General features: G+C 35.0%; 2 protein-coding genes across 3 annotated transcripts in view; one reads left to right on the top strand and one right to left on the bottom strand.

The window, feature by feature from the left end:
• The window catches only part of LOC306873881 (protein sidekick-1-like), a gene marked incomplete at its 3' end in the record, with an annotated part of 220011 nt that overhangs the window by 83909 nt on the left and 119400 nt on the right, over nucleotides 1–16702 (bottom strand). The window contains exons 8-9 of the mRNA XM_079423407.1: nucleotides 4139–4250; nucleotides 1887–2077 (exon numbers count right to left, since the gene is read on the bottom strand). Of these exons, the coding sequence (XP_079279533.1) occupies nucleotides 1887–2077; nucleotides 4139–4250 (303 nt within the window). The remainder of the gene's footprint in view (nucleotides 1–1886; nucleotides 2078–4138; nucleotides 4251–16702) is intronic.
• Nucleotides 9384–13711, top strand: LOC306873882 (uncharacterized protein). 2 transcript variants are annotated; one of them, XM_079423409.1, is made up of 4 exons: nucleotides 9384–9711; nucleotides 10093–10343; nucleotides 10613–10676; nucleotides 11150–12266. In XM_079423409.1, exons 2-4 carry the CDS (start codon nucleotides 10314–10316, stop codon nucleotides 11341–11343), a joined length of 288 nt encoding a protein of 95 aa, XP_079279535.1. In that variant the 5' UTR covers nucleotides 9384–9711; nucleotides 10093–10313; the 3' UTR covers nucleotides 11344–12266. The 2 variants fall into 2 exon arrangements, with proteins under 2 accessions (XP_079279535.1, XP_079279534.1); XM_079423408.1 differs by adding an exon at nucleotides 13090–13711 and having other exon boundaries at nucleotides 9387–10343; nucleotides 11150–11327.

Here is a 16702-nt window from a genome sequence, read left to right as displayed (position 1 = left end):
CCTAGCAAAACACTTATTCAGTCTCATTGTACCTTTATGCAGATCAGGATATACATATTCAGATTGGCGCCTGGATCTGATTCAACAGCAGAAACAATAAATACCTCCTCCATCTCAACCTCTTTTCCACTGCTGGCATGTTCACTTTATCTTTCTATAAAAGTCTCTCTGAGCCTCCAACAGCCCCAATTTATTCATCACTCCATTGGCTGCCTCATGCATATGCATGCCCCCCTTTCGCCCAATCATGTAAGGTGCACACCTGTCAGATAACTCATTGAAAGAATTCGTAAAAAATTCGTAGCGGTTTAAAATAAGAGTGTGAGTTGAGGTATAAATATTCATAGCACATCTGTTGGTGAAAAAGATCTCAAGGCAGAGAATAATATTTGTGTTTTTGGATCAAAGTGTATGGATGTTAAGGAGGCTGAGGATGTTTAAGCCTGCTGACCTTCTGGAAACATTGGAAACCAAGAGTCGTGATGCTCAGATAAAACGCCAATGATTTGCCAAAAATAAAACTTGCTACTGTGTGAATAAATTTGTACTATTAGAATTCACTTTTACAAATTTCTAAATTTGTCTGCCCACTTACTGAGAGATACAAAGAAAAAATGTAACTAAATAGGAAAAAAGACAACAGGGCAGATGTGTCCCTAAAGGCTGCATTTAAACTGCCGTGACGAAGTCTTATGTAGGCGTCTGTTGATGAAAATGTCACAGAGGCAGTTCCAACTGTGATTTTAGGATTTTGGATGTATTTCTGATTTACAAACTTACTCTTTCCACAAGCCTAGCCGTCAAATGCTCCATCAGAGTTTTATCTATGATTTAGGCCACCTAAAACCGGGCAATGTCACTAAATCAAGAGCAGAGAGGTCACTTTGATAAAGATCCTAAATTAAGTATTGTGTAGGTTGAGTGTATGTATAGCAAACTAATTGAAAAATGAATAGAAAAAATGCAATGTTAAATGATAAGAGACAATCATCTTAATGGTAAAGGCATCATCTAGTCTTAACAACAGCCTTGAAAGCCTAACTATAAACATAATTATATAAATAATATAAAGTTTGAAACAATGTGTGCAACTAAAACATTACATTATGTACATACACACTGTTTAAGGATCTTGCAGTGCATGCTTTCAGGCAAGTATGTGTTTTTCGAGAGCATCGAAAGGCTGTAAAAATACAGGTCGTTGCAAAAATTACCTATATGGAGATAGTTTGGGCATTTTATGTATATAAAGAAAACCTTTGCACATAGGGTAACTCATTTTAGATTACTCAAAATTCACTGACTTTAGAACGAGGTTAAGAAAAATTAATGTGCACATGCATGTGTTGTGAATTAGGCAGAATTTATTTGTGAGAATTTCTGTGTATAGATATATGAATAATTCACACAGTTGAGAAAAAAAGGTGAATGAGACCCACTGACAGCCAATCAAAATCCACTGGACTTTAAAGCATGAGCTGTGAGAACATGACTGCAACAGTGTGCTTAAAATAAACAAGCATTTCTGTCCATTGATGTGGATGCTAATATAGTTATCATTGAACAATATAGTTTTCACTTTTGATTATGTTTCAAAATTTTATTGCTGAATTGGCATATGTACAGTTATTCATAAATAAGCTTGTATCTGTACTTGACTAGACATAACTGCCCAAAGGCATTGAAAAAATGGCCACGGAAGTGGACTGACTTGCTTTAAAAGAGATCTGGTATTATACAAGACAAAAATGAGCTGACTGCAGTATTTAATTCAACGATATGCCTGAATTCAAATCTGTCAAACTCTTTCTCTTTAGGGCATTTCAGTAAAACAATACTTAAAAATCTGTCCGAACCTGCATGTATAGTAACACCAATCATCTTACCCAGCACGGAGAGGTACGCTTTGGCCTCTGTGCTCTTTTGACTGCTGTTTTTGAGCGCAGCCTCACACACGTACAGACCCACGTCCACTGAGGTGGGGTTACTGATGACCAGCCTGCGACCGAACGAGTCCACTCCTGCTGTTAGTCTCACCCCATTACGCTTCCAGAACACCTGCAGCCTGTCAAGAGATCTGCTCCGCAGACACACACAAAACACTGCACATTAACTGCCATACTGAAATTAATACTCAAGCCAAGAATTATGAAGAGCACAGAAACTAGTTATGTGTTAAATATGCAAGAAAAATACATACTACATGGTCAAAAGTATGTGAAATAAATGCTGTTCTTTTTTATTCACCAAATAATCCAAGAAAAAATATATGCATCACAATTTCTACAGAAATATTAAGCAGCACAACTGTTTTTAACATTGATATTAATCAGAAATGTTTCTTGAGCACCAAATCAGCAAATTACGATATATTTTTAAGATTCATGTGACACTGGAGACTGCAATTTAGTTTTTTATATATATTTTACAGTGTAATAATATTTCACAATGCTCCTGTTTTGTTTTTTGTATCAAATAAATAAAAAAGAAAAAATCTTATCAACCCCTTCAGCTTTTAAATGTTAGTTTATATGCTGTATTCTATAAATATTAACAAAATTCATATATATATATTTAAAATTGACAGTCTCTTGCAAGAAAACAAATTAAAAAATATTGATGACTCATCCAGCACTACACAATTTTCGTCCAATCAAATGCTTTCTAGAATAAGAACCATCAAGCAAGCGGCAAATCAAGATCATGGTTGTGATATAGCTAAAGTATATAGGCTAATTTAAAAAAAGAAGAAAATATGTCAACTTATGAAAGAAAGCTGCAGTTTTATGGGGTCAACGGTTTTTAAATGAAATTCTCAGCTAGCTTTACCAGGCACGTGTACAGGTAAGGCTCAACCTGTGCAGAGCGCATGCCCTTTTTCCCCTTATACTCCGAAGTGCCCTTTTTGGTGGTGGTGTTTTTTTTTTCTTCCATAAATCAAGGCATTAATCACCCTTACTGTCTGTCTATGTCTGTCTGTTTTACAAACATTTCATATTTATGAAATGTATTAAATAGAGCTTGTGACTAAAATCTTGTTGGATCCGCTCAAACTGTTAGTAAAACCTCATAACTCCACCCCCTCTATCTGGAATGAATGAACTGAAGTTCCACAGCAGCAGTGTTGCCAAGTCCGCGGGATGTTTTTCATGTCCGGGGGTTGAAGCGAGCTCAATAACGTTATATTTAGCCCCTGGTAATGTGAATTTACAATCAATCAGGTTAATAGACTGAACATCATGGGGGAGATAAGGTTTTGTGATGAGGTGCTAAGTTTTTTTCTTCTTCTTCTTTTTATCCTCTCCCTGAATCATTTCGTTCTCTGAAAAATAATGCATGCAGAAGAAAGTCAAATGACTATCCATGGTTGACAGATGATAGAGGAGGGGAAGAAAGAGTGGGAGATGGGGAAAGAGGTGAGTGGCGAATTGCAATTGAGTTGAGTTGCAATTGCGCGAGTTTTGTTGTGAAAAACCTGGAAACCCTGCACAGCAGCTGAATGCAGCGGAAAATATCTTGTTTGAATAAGTACAGCGTTTTCTTTATGCAAGAAATACTATGTCTATAAAGACTCTTTATGTATTTGAGGTCTGAGACAGGTGGGACACGAGAGAGAGGGCTATAATTTGCCATCTTATAGTCAACAGCCTACACTTAAATAGCCTGTGCAGACAGTAGCAATTCATCTTTAAATTTATCTTTAATCAAATGAGGTTTTCGCTAGCTAACTAATTTTTGAATCCAGCTTGTCTTCAATTGTATAAATGCAGTAAAACATGGTTTTATTACAGTAATGTTGTAGTCAGTTTCAGCACATGCCCCTCAAAAGGTCTGTGCACGGCCCTGAGCTTTACTGTATCATATCACCTACATACTTTTCTCCACATAGTGTATTTGACAAAACTGAACAGGAGAATCTGGTTTAATTAAGCTGAAACAAGTGCATAAGTGAATTTTACAGCAAGAAAATGTGAAATGACAGATATAATCACAATTCAAAATGACTGACACTAAATGACATCACCATGTGATGGATAATAAAAACAATGTAATGATGACAAACATCTGTGAAATTATACAGGAAGCCTGTTATTAACAGGACCCTGGCAGTGAGTCACTGCCGTCGAGGGCAACCCACCTTGCATTAGCAACGCACTCAAGAGTAGCCTCACTCGCCCCGGCAACCACTGATGTGTTCTTAGGTGCAATCACGATCACCGGGGCAACCAATTCAGCCGAGGCAATAACGTCTGAGATGGAGAAAGGGAAAAGAATAGTAAAAAAGAGAGAGACGGCTGATTATTGGCACAATCAATCAGGTTAATAGACTGAACATCATGGGGGAGATAAGGTTTTGTGATGAGGTGCTAAGTTTTTTTCGTCTTCTTTTTATCCTCTCCCTGGATCATTTCATTCTCTGAAAAATAATGCATGCAGAAGAAAGTCAAATGACTATCCATGGTTGACAAATGATAGAGGAGGGGAAGAAAGAGTGGGAGATGGGGAAAGATAGGCGAGTGGCGAATATGACATGTGATTGCATCTTTAAAGAAATAGTTCACCCAAAAATGAAAATTATGTAATTTACTCGTCCTCATGTCATTCTGTGAAAATACAATAAATGGGAACTGGAGCTTTCAAATCGCAAAAAGGATGCAAAAGCAACAAAAAATATCACAAGAGTTGCATATATGACTTCTGTGATGTATAAACTCATTCTATATGATTCATGCGTTACATTCCTTGGCATATTTATTAGAGAGCTAGTGATGTCTGATTCATAAACGACTCTTTCTTTTGAGTCAGATCTTTTCAGTGAATCAGTTCTCAATTTAAACTCTTTGAAATTCAGTCACATTGATTCTTGCATTAACTAAATGAAGGAAAAATTATCTATGAACAACAACATGCAAATATATTATACATTTTTATTTATTCCGATGATGGCAAGGCTGCATTCATTTGATTTTTTTTTTTTTTTTTTTTAAATGGCGTTCAAACTTTCTATTCATCAAAGGTTCCTGAACAAAAAGTATCATGGTTTCTACAAAAATATTAAGAACCACAACTGTATACAGTAGAACCAGTGAAGTCTTGATTCTTTTGAGTCCGATCTTTTCAATGAATCAGTTTGTTCAGTTCACAAAACCAGGCTGAAATCATGCATGAATCAGTTCTTGAGTTCAAATCACTGATTCGTTGATTCAGTCACATTGATTCTTGCATTAACAACTACGCGGATGAGAAAATTATCTATGAAGTATGAACAACTAAATTTGGATCTTTTTGTCCTGTCACTCGCATGGGTTCATAAGCCTTGGAATAAAACACAGAACCCGTCACAGAATTTAATTAATTGTTAGTATAACTATTACAGTTACACTTATGATACTTATACGATATACTGAGAAAAAAAAGGTGTATAAAACATTTTCACTCAGAAATGGCTAGTATATTTCACAAATGGTTACAAAGAAATGCCAAGTAACATTTTCTAAATGGAGTAAAATGTACTCCTATTATTTTTATTTCATTTACATCTTCTAAATATAATTTTTTATATACTTTTACATCCTTTTATTGTTTAAAATGCCACTCGTTGTATTATGTGTTATCTTTAAATGCCATGAAATAAAAGACGGAACAAGTAAATAATGATATAATTTTCCTTTTATGAGAATGATTCCTTTAAGAATCAGGGAGAATGGCGAGAACATACACCTAAGATGAAAACCAGCCTACCATGATAGATTACCTGGCACACAGATGCAAACACACACACACAAGCTTTGATCTGATCTTTGATCAGTGACTGGAAAGGTGTAATGCATTCTCCCTTTCTCCGAACACAAGTGATAGATGCTCTAGCTTTTGTAATCTCAGTAGGAATGTATGTAATTTATGCATTCATCTGGCTGTATCTCATCATTCAAAAAGATGACAAACAAAGCACAAAAACCTAGCAGAAAACTGTGAGTGAAAATGAAATACAGAAGAACGGAGCGAGCGAATGGAATTGGACAGGAACAGTCAATAAGAAGAGGAACAATATATATGAAGTGCTTTTTCTGAAAGTCTAAAAACGAAGTGCTATTTCAAAAGTAGTTGTGAATGTACAATTTAAATGTAGCCAGTATGTGTTAAACAGTGGCACCTTAGGTTTGGATCTTATTACCCGGCATGAAACCTGATTTGCATAGACTGGCACATTTTAAATTTATGTCTAGTACCAATTACACTAAGCAAACTTTGGATACATCTGGTGTTAAATAGCTTCCAGATTTCAACTACTGATGTTCGCAGAATATAAGAGCTTAGCATGATTTACACATCTTATATGTGACCCTGGACCACAAAACAAGTCTTAAGTCGCTGGGGTATATTTGTAGCAATAGCCAAAAATACACTGTATGGGTCAAATTATTGATTTTTCTTTTATGCCAAAAAATCATTAGGATATTAACTAAAGATCGTGTTCCATGAAGATATTTTGTAAATTTCCTACTGCAAATATACCAAAAATTAATTTTTGATAAATTATAGATGATGCATAAATCTCAATTTTGAAAAACTGACCCTTATGACTGGTTTTGTGGTCCGGGGTCACATATTGTTCTTGGAACAATAATTCTTTCAACCAGTTTTTTTCATGTTATGGTTAATATTTGAGAAACGGGTGACATTAAAATTATTCTTTTGTTTCAATAAATAAAAAATAAAATACTTAAATGTTGCTTTAAAATGGCACAAAATAAACTTGGCATCACAACATTATAATGTAGCCTACAGTATGGAAAATGGATATTCATTTTGAGGTTTGAGAAAGACTACATTTATTAATTTATTTAATTTCACTGACCACATGGTTTTTGGTTACATTTATTTTAATGCATAACAATTTAAATAAATAAATAACAAATTAGCACGTTAGCTAAAAATTGTTAAACCATGCAACATTAAATCATGCTAGCAACTTACTAACCCTTACGAAAATGAACCATGGTTTTAAAACAAATAAAACATGGTAATAAATAAAACAAGCAAACATGGTTACTATAGGCCTAGTTAAACCATAGTAAACACAAATTAACCATGGTTTTGCTACACTACCCATAGTTTAACCATGGTATTTGTAGTAAACTGTGTGGTTGTACAAATGGTAATCATACACCAAAAAAACATGGTTACTACACTTAATTTTCATAAGGGAAAAAAATGCTAGCAATGTGAAAAACAAAACAAAAAACATGTTAAAATATTTGCTAAAACACACTGGCAATATGCTAAATTATGCTTGCAACAACTTAAAACATGGTAGCAACTTACTACAACAACGCAACGTGCTACAACATGTTAGCAATGTGTTAAATTATGCTGGAAACATACTAGCAATGTGTTAAAATGCTTTGTTAAAACATGCCAGTAACTTGTTGAAACATGTTAGCAACATGCTAAATCAGGCTACCAACATGTAAAGATATAGTAGAAAAATGCTAAATCATACTAGAAATGTGTTAATACATGTTAGCAAAATGTAAAACATGCTAGCAAAATGTTAAATCATGCTAGTGATGTGATAAAACGTGTTAAATCGCTTGGTAAAACATACTTGCAACTTGCTAAAACATGCTAGCAACATGCTAAATCATGCTATAAGTAAGTTAGAATGCTAGAAACAGACAGCAATGTTCTAAAAAAAAAAATATTTGTAAAAACATGTTAAAAACACGCTAAATCATACAGTAGAGCCAATGTACAGTAGAGCCAGTGTCATGAAGTCTGATTCATGAACAAATAATTATTTTGAGTGAGAATTTTCAATGATCTGATCTTTGTTCAGTTCACAAAACCAGGCTGAATTCATGCATGAATCAGTTCTTGAGTTCAAATTACTGATTCAATGATTCGGTCACATTGATTCCTGTATCAATAACTAAATGGAGGATAAAATTATTTATGAAGTATGAACAAAAACATTTGGATCTTTTGGTTGTTAAATCATGCTAGAAATATGCTAGCAATGAGCTAAAATGTAAAAATGTTTTGTTAAATCATGCTAGAAATGTGCTAAACATGTTAGTAACATGTTAAAACATGCTATGAAACGTGCCTGCAAGATGTCAAATCATGCAATATGTTAAATCATGTTTAATCATGTTAGCAACCTTTAATTCTCTGATTTCTCTGATACCTTCAAACTTCAAGATTTTCAAGGTTATTTTGAACTAAGTCAAGCCATCATCAATGTCATCAAACATTATCTGCCTAGTTAATAATATAAGCTAATATGCATACACTGTAAAAAATGGCTGTGAAATCTACAGTTATTTACTGTAGATTCACAGTAACATTACTGTATAAGATTTTTACAGTAGAATATTGTAAAGTTTACAGTAGGGCCGTAAAATCACAGTAGTCCAAGCATTACAGTTGAAATCACAGTAGTCCAAGCATTACTGTAAAAAAATCACAATTTAGCCACTATAGTACTGTAAATAGTAAAGTAAACTACTGTAATTTTCCTTTTTTATCATATCTTTCTTTGTACCCCTTTCACATGGACAGGCCCAGATTATTGTTTTTCAGAATTAATTACCGGAATATGATATAAATACTCTATGGTGAGCTTTAAGTAAAAGTGTAATATTAATAAATTAAAATGTGTCATGTAACTTGTACTCTGATGCACCTGCTGCAGGAGCTTTCTATTCCATACAATATATTTTTTAAAGAATTCACATAAGATTCCAATAATATTTTTTGTTTGTTTGTTTTGTGACTGTAAATGGGTGTTTGGGTGTAAATGGGTGTTAACAGGGCAATAAAATATTTGATAAGCCTCATCTTAAACTTCTCCAAAGTCTCCCCTGACATAACAATATAGGCTTCATAAACGCATAGGTTTTTTAGATATCATCCTCAGATTTGAAATGAAGCATGACCATTGGTTATAAGTTGCAATAGTATATTCACATAATTATGTATATTAATATTAAAATATTAATATTTTTATACATTTAATAAATATTGTTGTTTTTATTTTTGAGCTTATATATCTCAATATTAATAACATCTGATTAATTTTGAGTTTTGAACTTGAGACAAAACTCTCAAGCTTTCTAAGGTTTTGTGTCTATTCAGAATGACTTTTATTTTGGGTAGGCTATGTCATGTGCATTACTTGCCAAAATTGGGGCTGTCTGGTTAACTCATAAATACGTACCATGGGATTTTTATTTTACAAAAATCAGTGTTATATATTTTTTTTCTTCGGAAGCAGGAGAGATAAACGTGCAAGTTTGCAGAGCTGTTTCTGAGCTGCAGGGCGAAATCAAAGCGCCGGCAGAGTGGGCGGGGTTTACCCAGTCTAGACAGTTCTAGAATCTGTGGGAAAAAAGCGCGAAAGAAGCAGCACTTGAATTTCTGACTCGTCGTCAGTGACAGAAAAGGTCCGTTAATTCTCAGATTTACGTTTCTTTACACACGGCTTTGTCTTGTGGTTGTATTTATTTTGTTTTCGTCTTTGTGTTGATATCTTTCACTTTTTGCCTGAGAGGAATTCAGCGAAAACGTTTCCGTGAAAGCTCCGACGGAGACGTTTACACAGCTTTTAACGTTAATGTATTTTTCCCACCCGTGGCCTCTGCCGGAGTTTCCATCTTGCAATCGCGGATCCTTCACCAACTGTTTATCGGGACTTCCAGAAAATCAGTAAGTAAATTTACCATCACTAACTTACTAGGAGCAAAAAAAAAAAAAAAACTTCAGTGCCAAAAGCCACATGTATAAGTTACAGCTAGAGCTAGGAGTATAACAGTTAGCTTGCCATTAAAATGAATTACGCGTGCAAGCACTGTAATTTCACCACAGCTTCAATTACTGCATTAAATTTTGTTGGTTTAACCCTATATTGACCCACCTATAAGGACCTGACGGCCACCATTTTGAATTTTTTTTTTTAAGTTTTAGTTCAAGTACATCTGATACTTTTGTAAACCACTAAGAAACCTTTTGTTAGATTTTTTTTTTTTAGGGTCAAACCTTATTTTTACCTGACTATTCTGTGCTTTCACTCATACGTGTGTAATGCAGGTCCTTCCAATCCCCAGCTGAGCCCTTCATCGTCTGAGCCACTGTCAGTTGCCTCTTCCAGCACATGCCCCATATCATCTATCAGTCCCATCTCTGCATGGGTGAACAGTTTTGAGGTGCCATGGAACAAAGTCAGGCTGACTCTTAGAAGAGCAGTAGATGCTGGTGAGAGGCCAGCTCCGGATGACCGCAGACAGTTGATAAAAGTCACTGTTGATGCAATGAGAGAGCCACTTTTTCTCATTGCTGATGTAAGTTCCTTAATTATTTAAATATTTTATTTGGAGTTTTCAACAATTAATTGTCACATTTATTGCGGAAGAATCATTTTCCCTGATTAGAGTGAAACATTTTACACATATATTTTTTATGTGTAAACATGCACAAACCTTCAGAGCAAAAAAAAAAAAGGCCCATTGCTCATCGCTTCCTTATAAACAAATTTCAAAAAGCTTTTTCTATCCTAGAGATAATATACCGTCTACCTTGTTTCAAATAACTCTTATCTTTGCTGGCATAGGAGACTACCACAGACGCAGAGGCCCAGCTGTCTCTCCCAATCACTCCAAGGATCATCATGCTCGGTAAGTTTCACATTCAATGTTAACGAATCCTTTGAATGTATAGGGCACAAGCAAAGCAAAGTTTCTGGAAAACACTAGTGAATGTGTGTCGTGTCATTCTCTGCCTCTGCACCAGTCAGGAACAGCACAGTCACTTCAAAAACTTAAGTTATGTGAAGTAATCTCTCATCTTTAGTAGCTACCTATAATGTCGTGATTGCTATTTCAGATTGCTTGCTATGCCTGTATCACACATTCGTTTTCTATCACCAAACTTACTGCTGCTTAAAGGATTAGTTCACCTCAAAATGAACATTTCCTAATAATTTACATTAGGAAATGTTAATTTTTAGGTGAACTAATCTTTTAATGCACTGCTTCGAAGATATGTATGCTCCCTGCCCTGTTTTTACAATAATTTATGTGGAGAAAATCTTTTATAGAATGTATTGCTATGAAATATATTTTTTGTAATGACTATTGTCTTTACTAAGGAGAGACAATCCTGACTGCAAAAAAATGGATGCTGTCGATCGAGGGGAGGGTCGTAATCCCACCTGGTGCTCACATGGCGGACTTCACCACTGCCTTGGCCGCTCTCTTCGCCTGTTACTATGTATTCAACCTAGAGTATCAGGTGGAAGCCAGCACAACACTGGAGTTTGTTCAGAGGTATTTTTTATCTTAAATGGTTTGATTGCAGTGTAAAAGCAAATTGACAATTGAAAAGCTGTTCAAAATCATCTTCTCCCTTTAAAATTAGGGGTGTGAACCGACACTGGTCTCACGGTTCGATTCGATTACGATTATCATGTCATCGATTCAGTTCAATTCGATATCACAATGCATTGCGATGCACCGCATTCTCAATTTAAAATTTTTCTTCAAAAGTGATGTGTGTGCTCGCCTGTTCAAACAGTGACATTCCAGTTGGGAGTAAAGCTTGTGCCATTAAGAAAAGGAAAATCTGTCATATAAATTTTGTTTTAAAGAAATGTTCATTTAAAAGCAGCGCTCATTAATCAGTGTATTATGTTACCATTAAAGATGCGCGCATCAACCATCGCCGAGTCCGCTGTTGAAGGTGACGATCATCCATTTATAATCACGCATAACAACACAGAATAATTGTAATTTGACCATCGGGTGTGGATACTTAAGTCAGAGAAAATTATTGGGGTGGGTGGATGATTTATTTTTGGCTACGGATTCGGCGTTGGAGCTCATCCGTGCATCTCTAAAAGCAGTCAGACTCTGCCAGGTGTTAACAGCTCGTGGTGCAAACGGCTAATGTGGTTTATCAAGTTAGTAGTATTACCTCCTGCATATTCTATTTGTGCGTGACATGAGCGCACACAGCGCGTCTTCTGCAGGTCGTGCTTACCAGGTTGTTCATAAAAGCCGAAATGTGCCCAGATGTAGGCTTTAAAAGTAGTTGGAGCATCTTTAATTACTCGCACTCGCCTCCCTCTGCCATTGTATGCTACCGCGTTAAATTACGTCAGAAAGCGTCAGTACATTGTAATCGGTTATGGTCTATTACTGAACCGATACCGAATCGTCACAGGATCAACACCGGCTACCTGCCACATTGCGTTTCGTTATTCATTTAAAAAAAAATAATAGTGTTAAAAGAAAATGAATAACTCTCCCTCCATTTCTCTCAGCCGCCAAAGCAAATTTTTGTCCTGCTAAAGCCATTTGAACGGTGTGATGTAGATGACTGCTGCACTTGTGACAGGGCGCATGTTACTGATAGAACAAGCAGAGAGAGAGAGAGCCCTGGCCGTGCGCGCACTCTCGCCGTCTTCAAACTGTCTTGCTCGCTCTCGCTCCCTCAGGCATATTAATCAAAATCAATTGAGAATTGACACAATGGTAAAAGACCGAAGTTCATGTCGAGCATTCAGAGATTTTTTTTAATTTTTTCCCTGAATTACCGCTGGGTGTGAATTGTGCTAAAAAACCGTTGCCTTATGTACTCTGAAAATTGTTCCGCATCAGCTGAAATAAAAACACTTTCAATAAACAAACAAAACTATCCAGTGATGAAATGTTTCCTGTGTTGACAAAAATGTTGTGCAATGTCCTAAACTCCCGGGATAATAAAACCACTGATTGGTAACATAATAAAACAACAAATTGGTAACACTTTACAATATGGTTCCATTTATTAAACTCTATAGTTAACTACATTAGTTAACATTAACTATTAATAAACTGCACTTCTACAGCATTTATTAATCTTTCTAAATGTTAATTTCACCATTTACTAGTAGCCTACATTATTTAAATAAAAAGTTGTATTTGTTAAAAGAACACTCCACTTTTTTTGGAAATAGGCTCATTTTACAACTCCCCCAGAGTTAAACAGTTGAGATTTACCATTTTCGAAACCATTCAGCCGATCTAATGTTTTCTTCTTTAATTTCAGGGCTCCAACTAGGATACTAGGTCTCCAAGGTCAGGGCATGCAAGAGGCCATAGACCTTTGTCAAGTGGCAGGGGAAGTTTATTTTCCTTTCTGTTTTAAATGTTCATGCAAATGTTAAATATTTTATTTTTTGAACATATTGTTCAATGTTTTATTTTATTTCAATATTGCCATAGTGTTATTTATTGCTCTTTAGAATGTGGTAATAATCAGTTATTTGCACGGCTTCAAAGTAGTTCAATTGTTTGACCGTATTGTATCAATTTGCATTATTGTTCCGTCATAGCAACCAGTCATGTGGAACTAGTGAATGAACTAGTAACAGTTTGCTCTGTGACTTTACAAAACTTGTAATGAAATATCCTAGTTTTGTAAAAAATGTATTCAGTCGTAAATTAAATTTAGCAACAGTAGAATAAACGGGATAATAGACTTCACGCCATTAGACTATCCAAAGTTAACACACTCCGCTGGGCGTTGTGGCCGCATTACAAACATAGAATGTGCGTTAACTTTGGATGGTATAATGGCATGTTGTCCAATGTCCATTATCCCTTTATGTTGTAACTGTTTTGTCATTCCTGTTCACCAAATGTTTTTAAATAAATAACTATTAACAATTTTCTTATTGTCTGCAGTTGATTGCAATGTTTTAGAATATGGGGGATTCTTTTAATGATGGCTAATATTAAATCAGAGTGATACAGTATTTAAATTGTACAGTGAGAAACTGAATTTACAGTGATCAACTGTTATCTACTGTTTATAGTACTGTATTGCATACAATACATAAAATACAATACAATTTTGTATGTAAATGCAATTGAAATCACAGTATATTCTTTTTTTATTCTACAGTAAAACAATCAATACTGTAAATACAACTAAAATCACAGTTTTTAATTGTTTTTTTATTTTACAGTGAATACACAAAATACTGTAAATGGAAGTACAGTGCCCTTACTGTAAAACGTATTCACAGTAACTTACTGGCAACAATTAGCCAGTAAGTTACTGTAAATACAACTAAAATCACAGTATTTAATTGTTTTTGATTTTACAGTGAATACATAAAATACTGTAAATGGAAGTACAGTACCTTTACTGTAAAAAGTATTCACAGTAACTTACTGGCTAATTGTTGCCAGTAAGTTACTGTAAATTTTACGGTAAATTTTTTACAGTGTATATATGAGGAAAAAAAAAAAATTCAACCAGTCAGTGCTCTCTGGTTTCAGGGGTTGAAATGGCTGTGATCGATCGATAGGAACATTGTTCCAGAACCAACAAACAACTGTACACTTCTAAATCAGACTGTGTGAAATGCAATATCATGCTGAACGGCAAACAATTAACATAACTACATTAAATATGATCCAACAGAAATAAAGAATCCCACTCTAGCTCACATCCCTCACCTCTGCTGACAGAATAATTGTGCGAGTCTATCTATTCTCATATTGTGCTTCGGGAAATGCTGATTATAGCTGCGTGTTATTTTTCAGAGTGAGCTCAGAAGTACAGTAGCCTGAAGAACACCGCAAATGAAAAGGAGGATTTGCACTAAGGGGAAAAGACAGTGTGTTGTGCTTCTGAGGTAATGTTGCTGTCAGCCGCTTATACAGCCTCATGCACTCAAGTCAGAATGGTGTTTGACATGGTGTTGACACGGCGTTGTCTTCCACGGGTTGGTTTTCATCAGGCGCAGAGATTAGCTGCTTTAAGCATATCGAGATGGCCCTAAAACGATGTAGAACAGCTACAGGGACACGCAGGGTCCACACATGAGGATAGGGGTCATTCGGTGAGATTGGATGTAATAATCTTAATCCAGTGTCTGTCTACATGAGTAGTGAGTGAGATTACGACATGTGGAGATATTAAATTTGTCTCTGAGGAGAATCCATTATCTAAAGCCTCTAACAAATCCATCTAAACACACAGTACAAGAGAGATTACACACACACACATGCTGTGTGTGTAGGTTTAGCTTTAGGATGATCAGATGATGAAATGATCAGACAAGAACTTGGGTATGCATGCATCACATGTAATGTACAAAATGCAAAATAATTTGCTGGGTTGTTTTTTTTTAACCCAAATGCTGGGTTGAGGTTGTTTCCGGTAAAACTTCTCAACAATGCAGCTGCTGTGAGCACGGGCTTTTTTAGTCCACGGGAGAGAGCGGTTCTCAATGCTGCTGCCGATTTGGTGCACTCTTTCGGGGAAATAAAGCTTTGTATACATTTTATGCCATTTATAAAGTCTTTAATGTGGTGTAAATTATATTATTTTACACAACTCAACATAAGAGATGTCGTCAGCAGCGGTCGTTTCGCGCTGGAAACGCCTTTGCCTTGCATAATATTAATGGATTTTATTTGTTATAATACTGAGTGTAATTTAATTTGATGTTAAAATATGTTATCTAATTTCATTACTGTTTGTTATTGGACAGGTTTCGGAGTCAGTCATGCCATCTCTCAGCTACGAGTGAAACGCGAGGCCGCGGTCTAAAGTTCACAGTTCCACCGCGATCAGCAGCCCTTTACTGGCTCAGATTTCGGCGACACACCGGCACGAGAATTAGCACTATTTTGGTAAAAAGCAATTATAGAGAACAGTTGAATACACTTAAATTAAAATGCTACTTCTAGATGCCTTTTTATTTCTAAAATTCTTGTTAAACGAATGTATGTAATATTGTAAACTATGCTGTATTCACCCAAATAAATTCAATTTGTCTTGTATTTTGTCCACGGGTGTTCTTGCTTAATAATAAATGTTCATCTTTTGATTATTGCTGTTGCGTATAGTAATTCTGTGTGTGATTTTTTCATTTCCAGCCCATTTTAAGCCAGCAATATAATAATTTTAAACAATAAATTAAACAATCTTGCATTGTGGGTAAAAACGTTTAACCCAACCAGCTGGGTCAAAAAAACCAAGCATGTGTTTTGTCCAATATTTACCCAGCGCTGGGTTGCCAAAAAAGCCAAGCTGGGTTGTTTTTAACCCAGCATTTTTTAGAGTGCAATAAACATAAAAGATAAACAACAGTAGTTGTTATTTTTTGGAATGAAATGCATGCATACTGCAAACTGGGTATACACTCAATATCACATATTAAAAAAAAACGACATTACATACTACACTATGAACTCATTTACATTTCTTATAATATTTCGCTACACTGTGCTCATAATATTAGTACATTAATTTAATTTAAAAATCTCTTAACTCTTGGTTGTCATAAAATAAGACAAAAAAAAAAATAATAATTCTGAATCGCCATTAAGGAAATGAAAGTATTTGAAATATACATGATTTTGTGACAATTACTTGATTCATATTAATTATATGGCTGCAGCTAACAATTATTTTGATAATTAATTTATTTGATTAAAACATTATAAATTTAATCCTTTATTTACAAAAATGTTACTCTACATTCTGCCCAGTGATGTCCTTCAAACAATGTGCAATTTGAAGTTTATGAAAACATATATAATCAGTTTATTTATTGAACATAGCTATTATATTACATTTATACTCAGTTACAAAAAACCCATTACAGTTACTCCTCTCATAAAAATACAATTATTTTTTGTCA

This window comes from Barbus barbus, assembly GCF_936440315.1.
Source record: "Barbus barbus genome assembly, chromosome: 8".
In the NCBI taxonomy this organism is placed as follows: domain Eukaryota; kingdom Metazoa; phylum Chordata; class Actinopteri; order Cypriniformes; family Cyprinidae; genus Barbus; species Barbus barbus.
The sequence above is the reverse complement of the archived record's forward strand: the minus strand, read 5'-3'. Positions and strand labels throughout refer to the sequence as shown.

Excerpts from the sequence above, each read along its gene's own strand:
- LOC306873882 (XM_079423408.1), top strand. The coding sequence starts at position 10,314 with ATGAGAGAGCCACTTTTTCTCATTGCTGAT. Across the intron at positions 10,344-10,612 it reads CACTTTTTCTCATTGCTGAT|GAGACTACCACAGACGCAGA; the intron begins GTAAGTTCCTTA and ends TTGCTGGCATAG. Across the intron at positions 11,328-13,089 it reads ACACTGGAGTTTGTTCAGAG|GGCTCCAACTAGGATACTAG; the intron begins GTATTTTTTATC and ends CTTTAATTTCAG.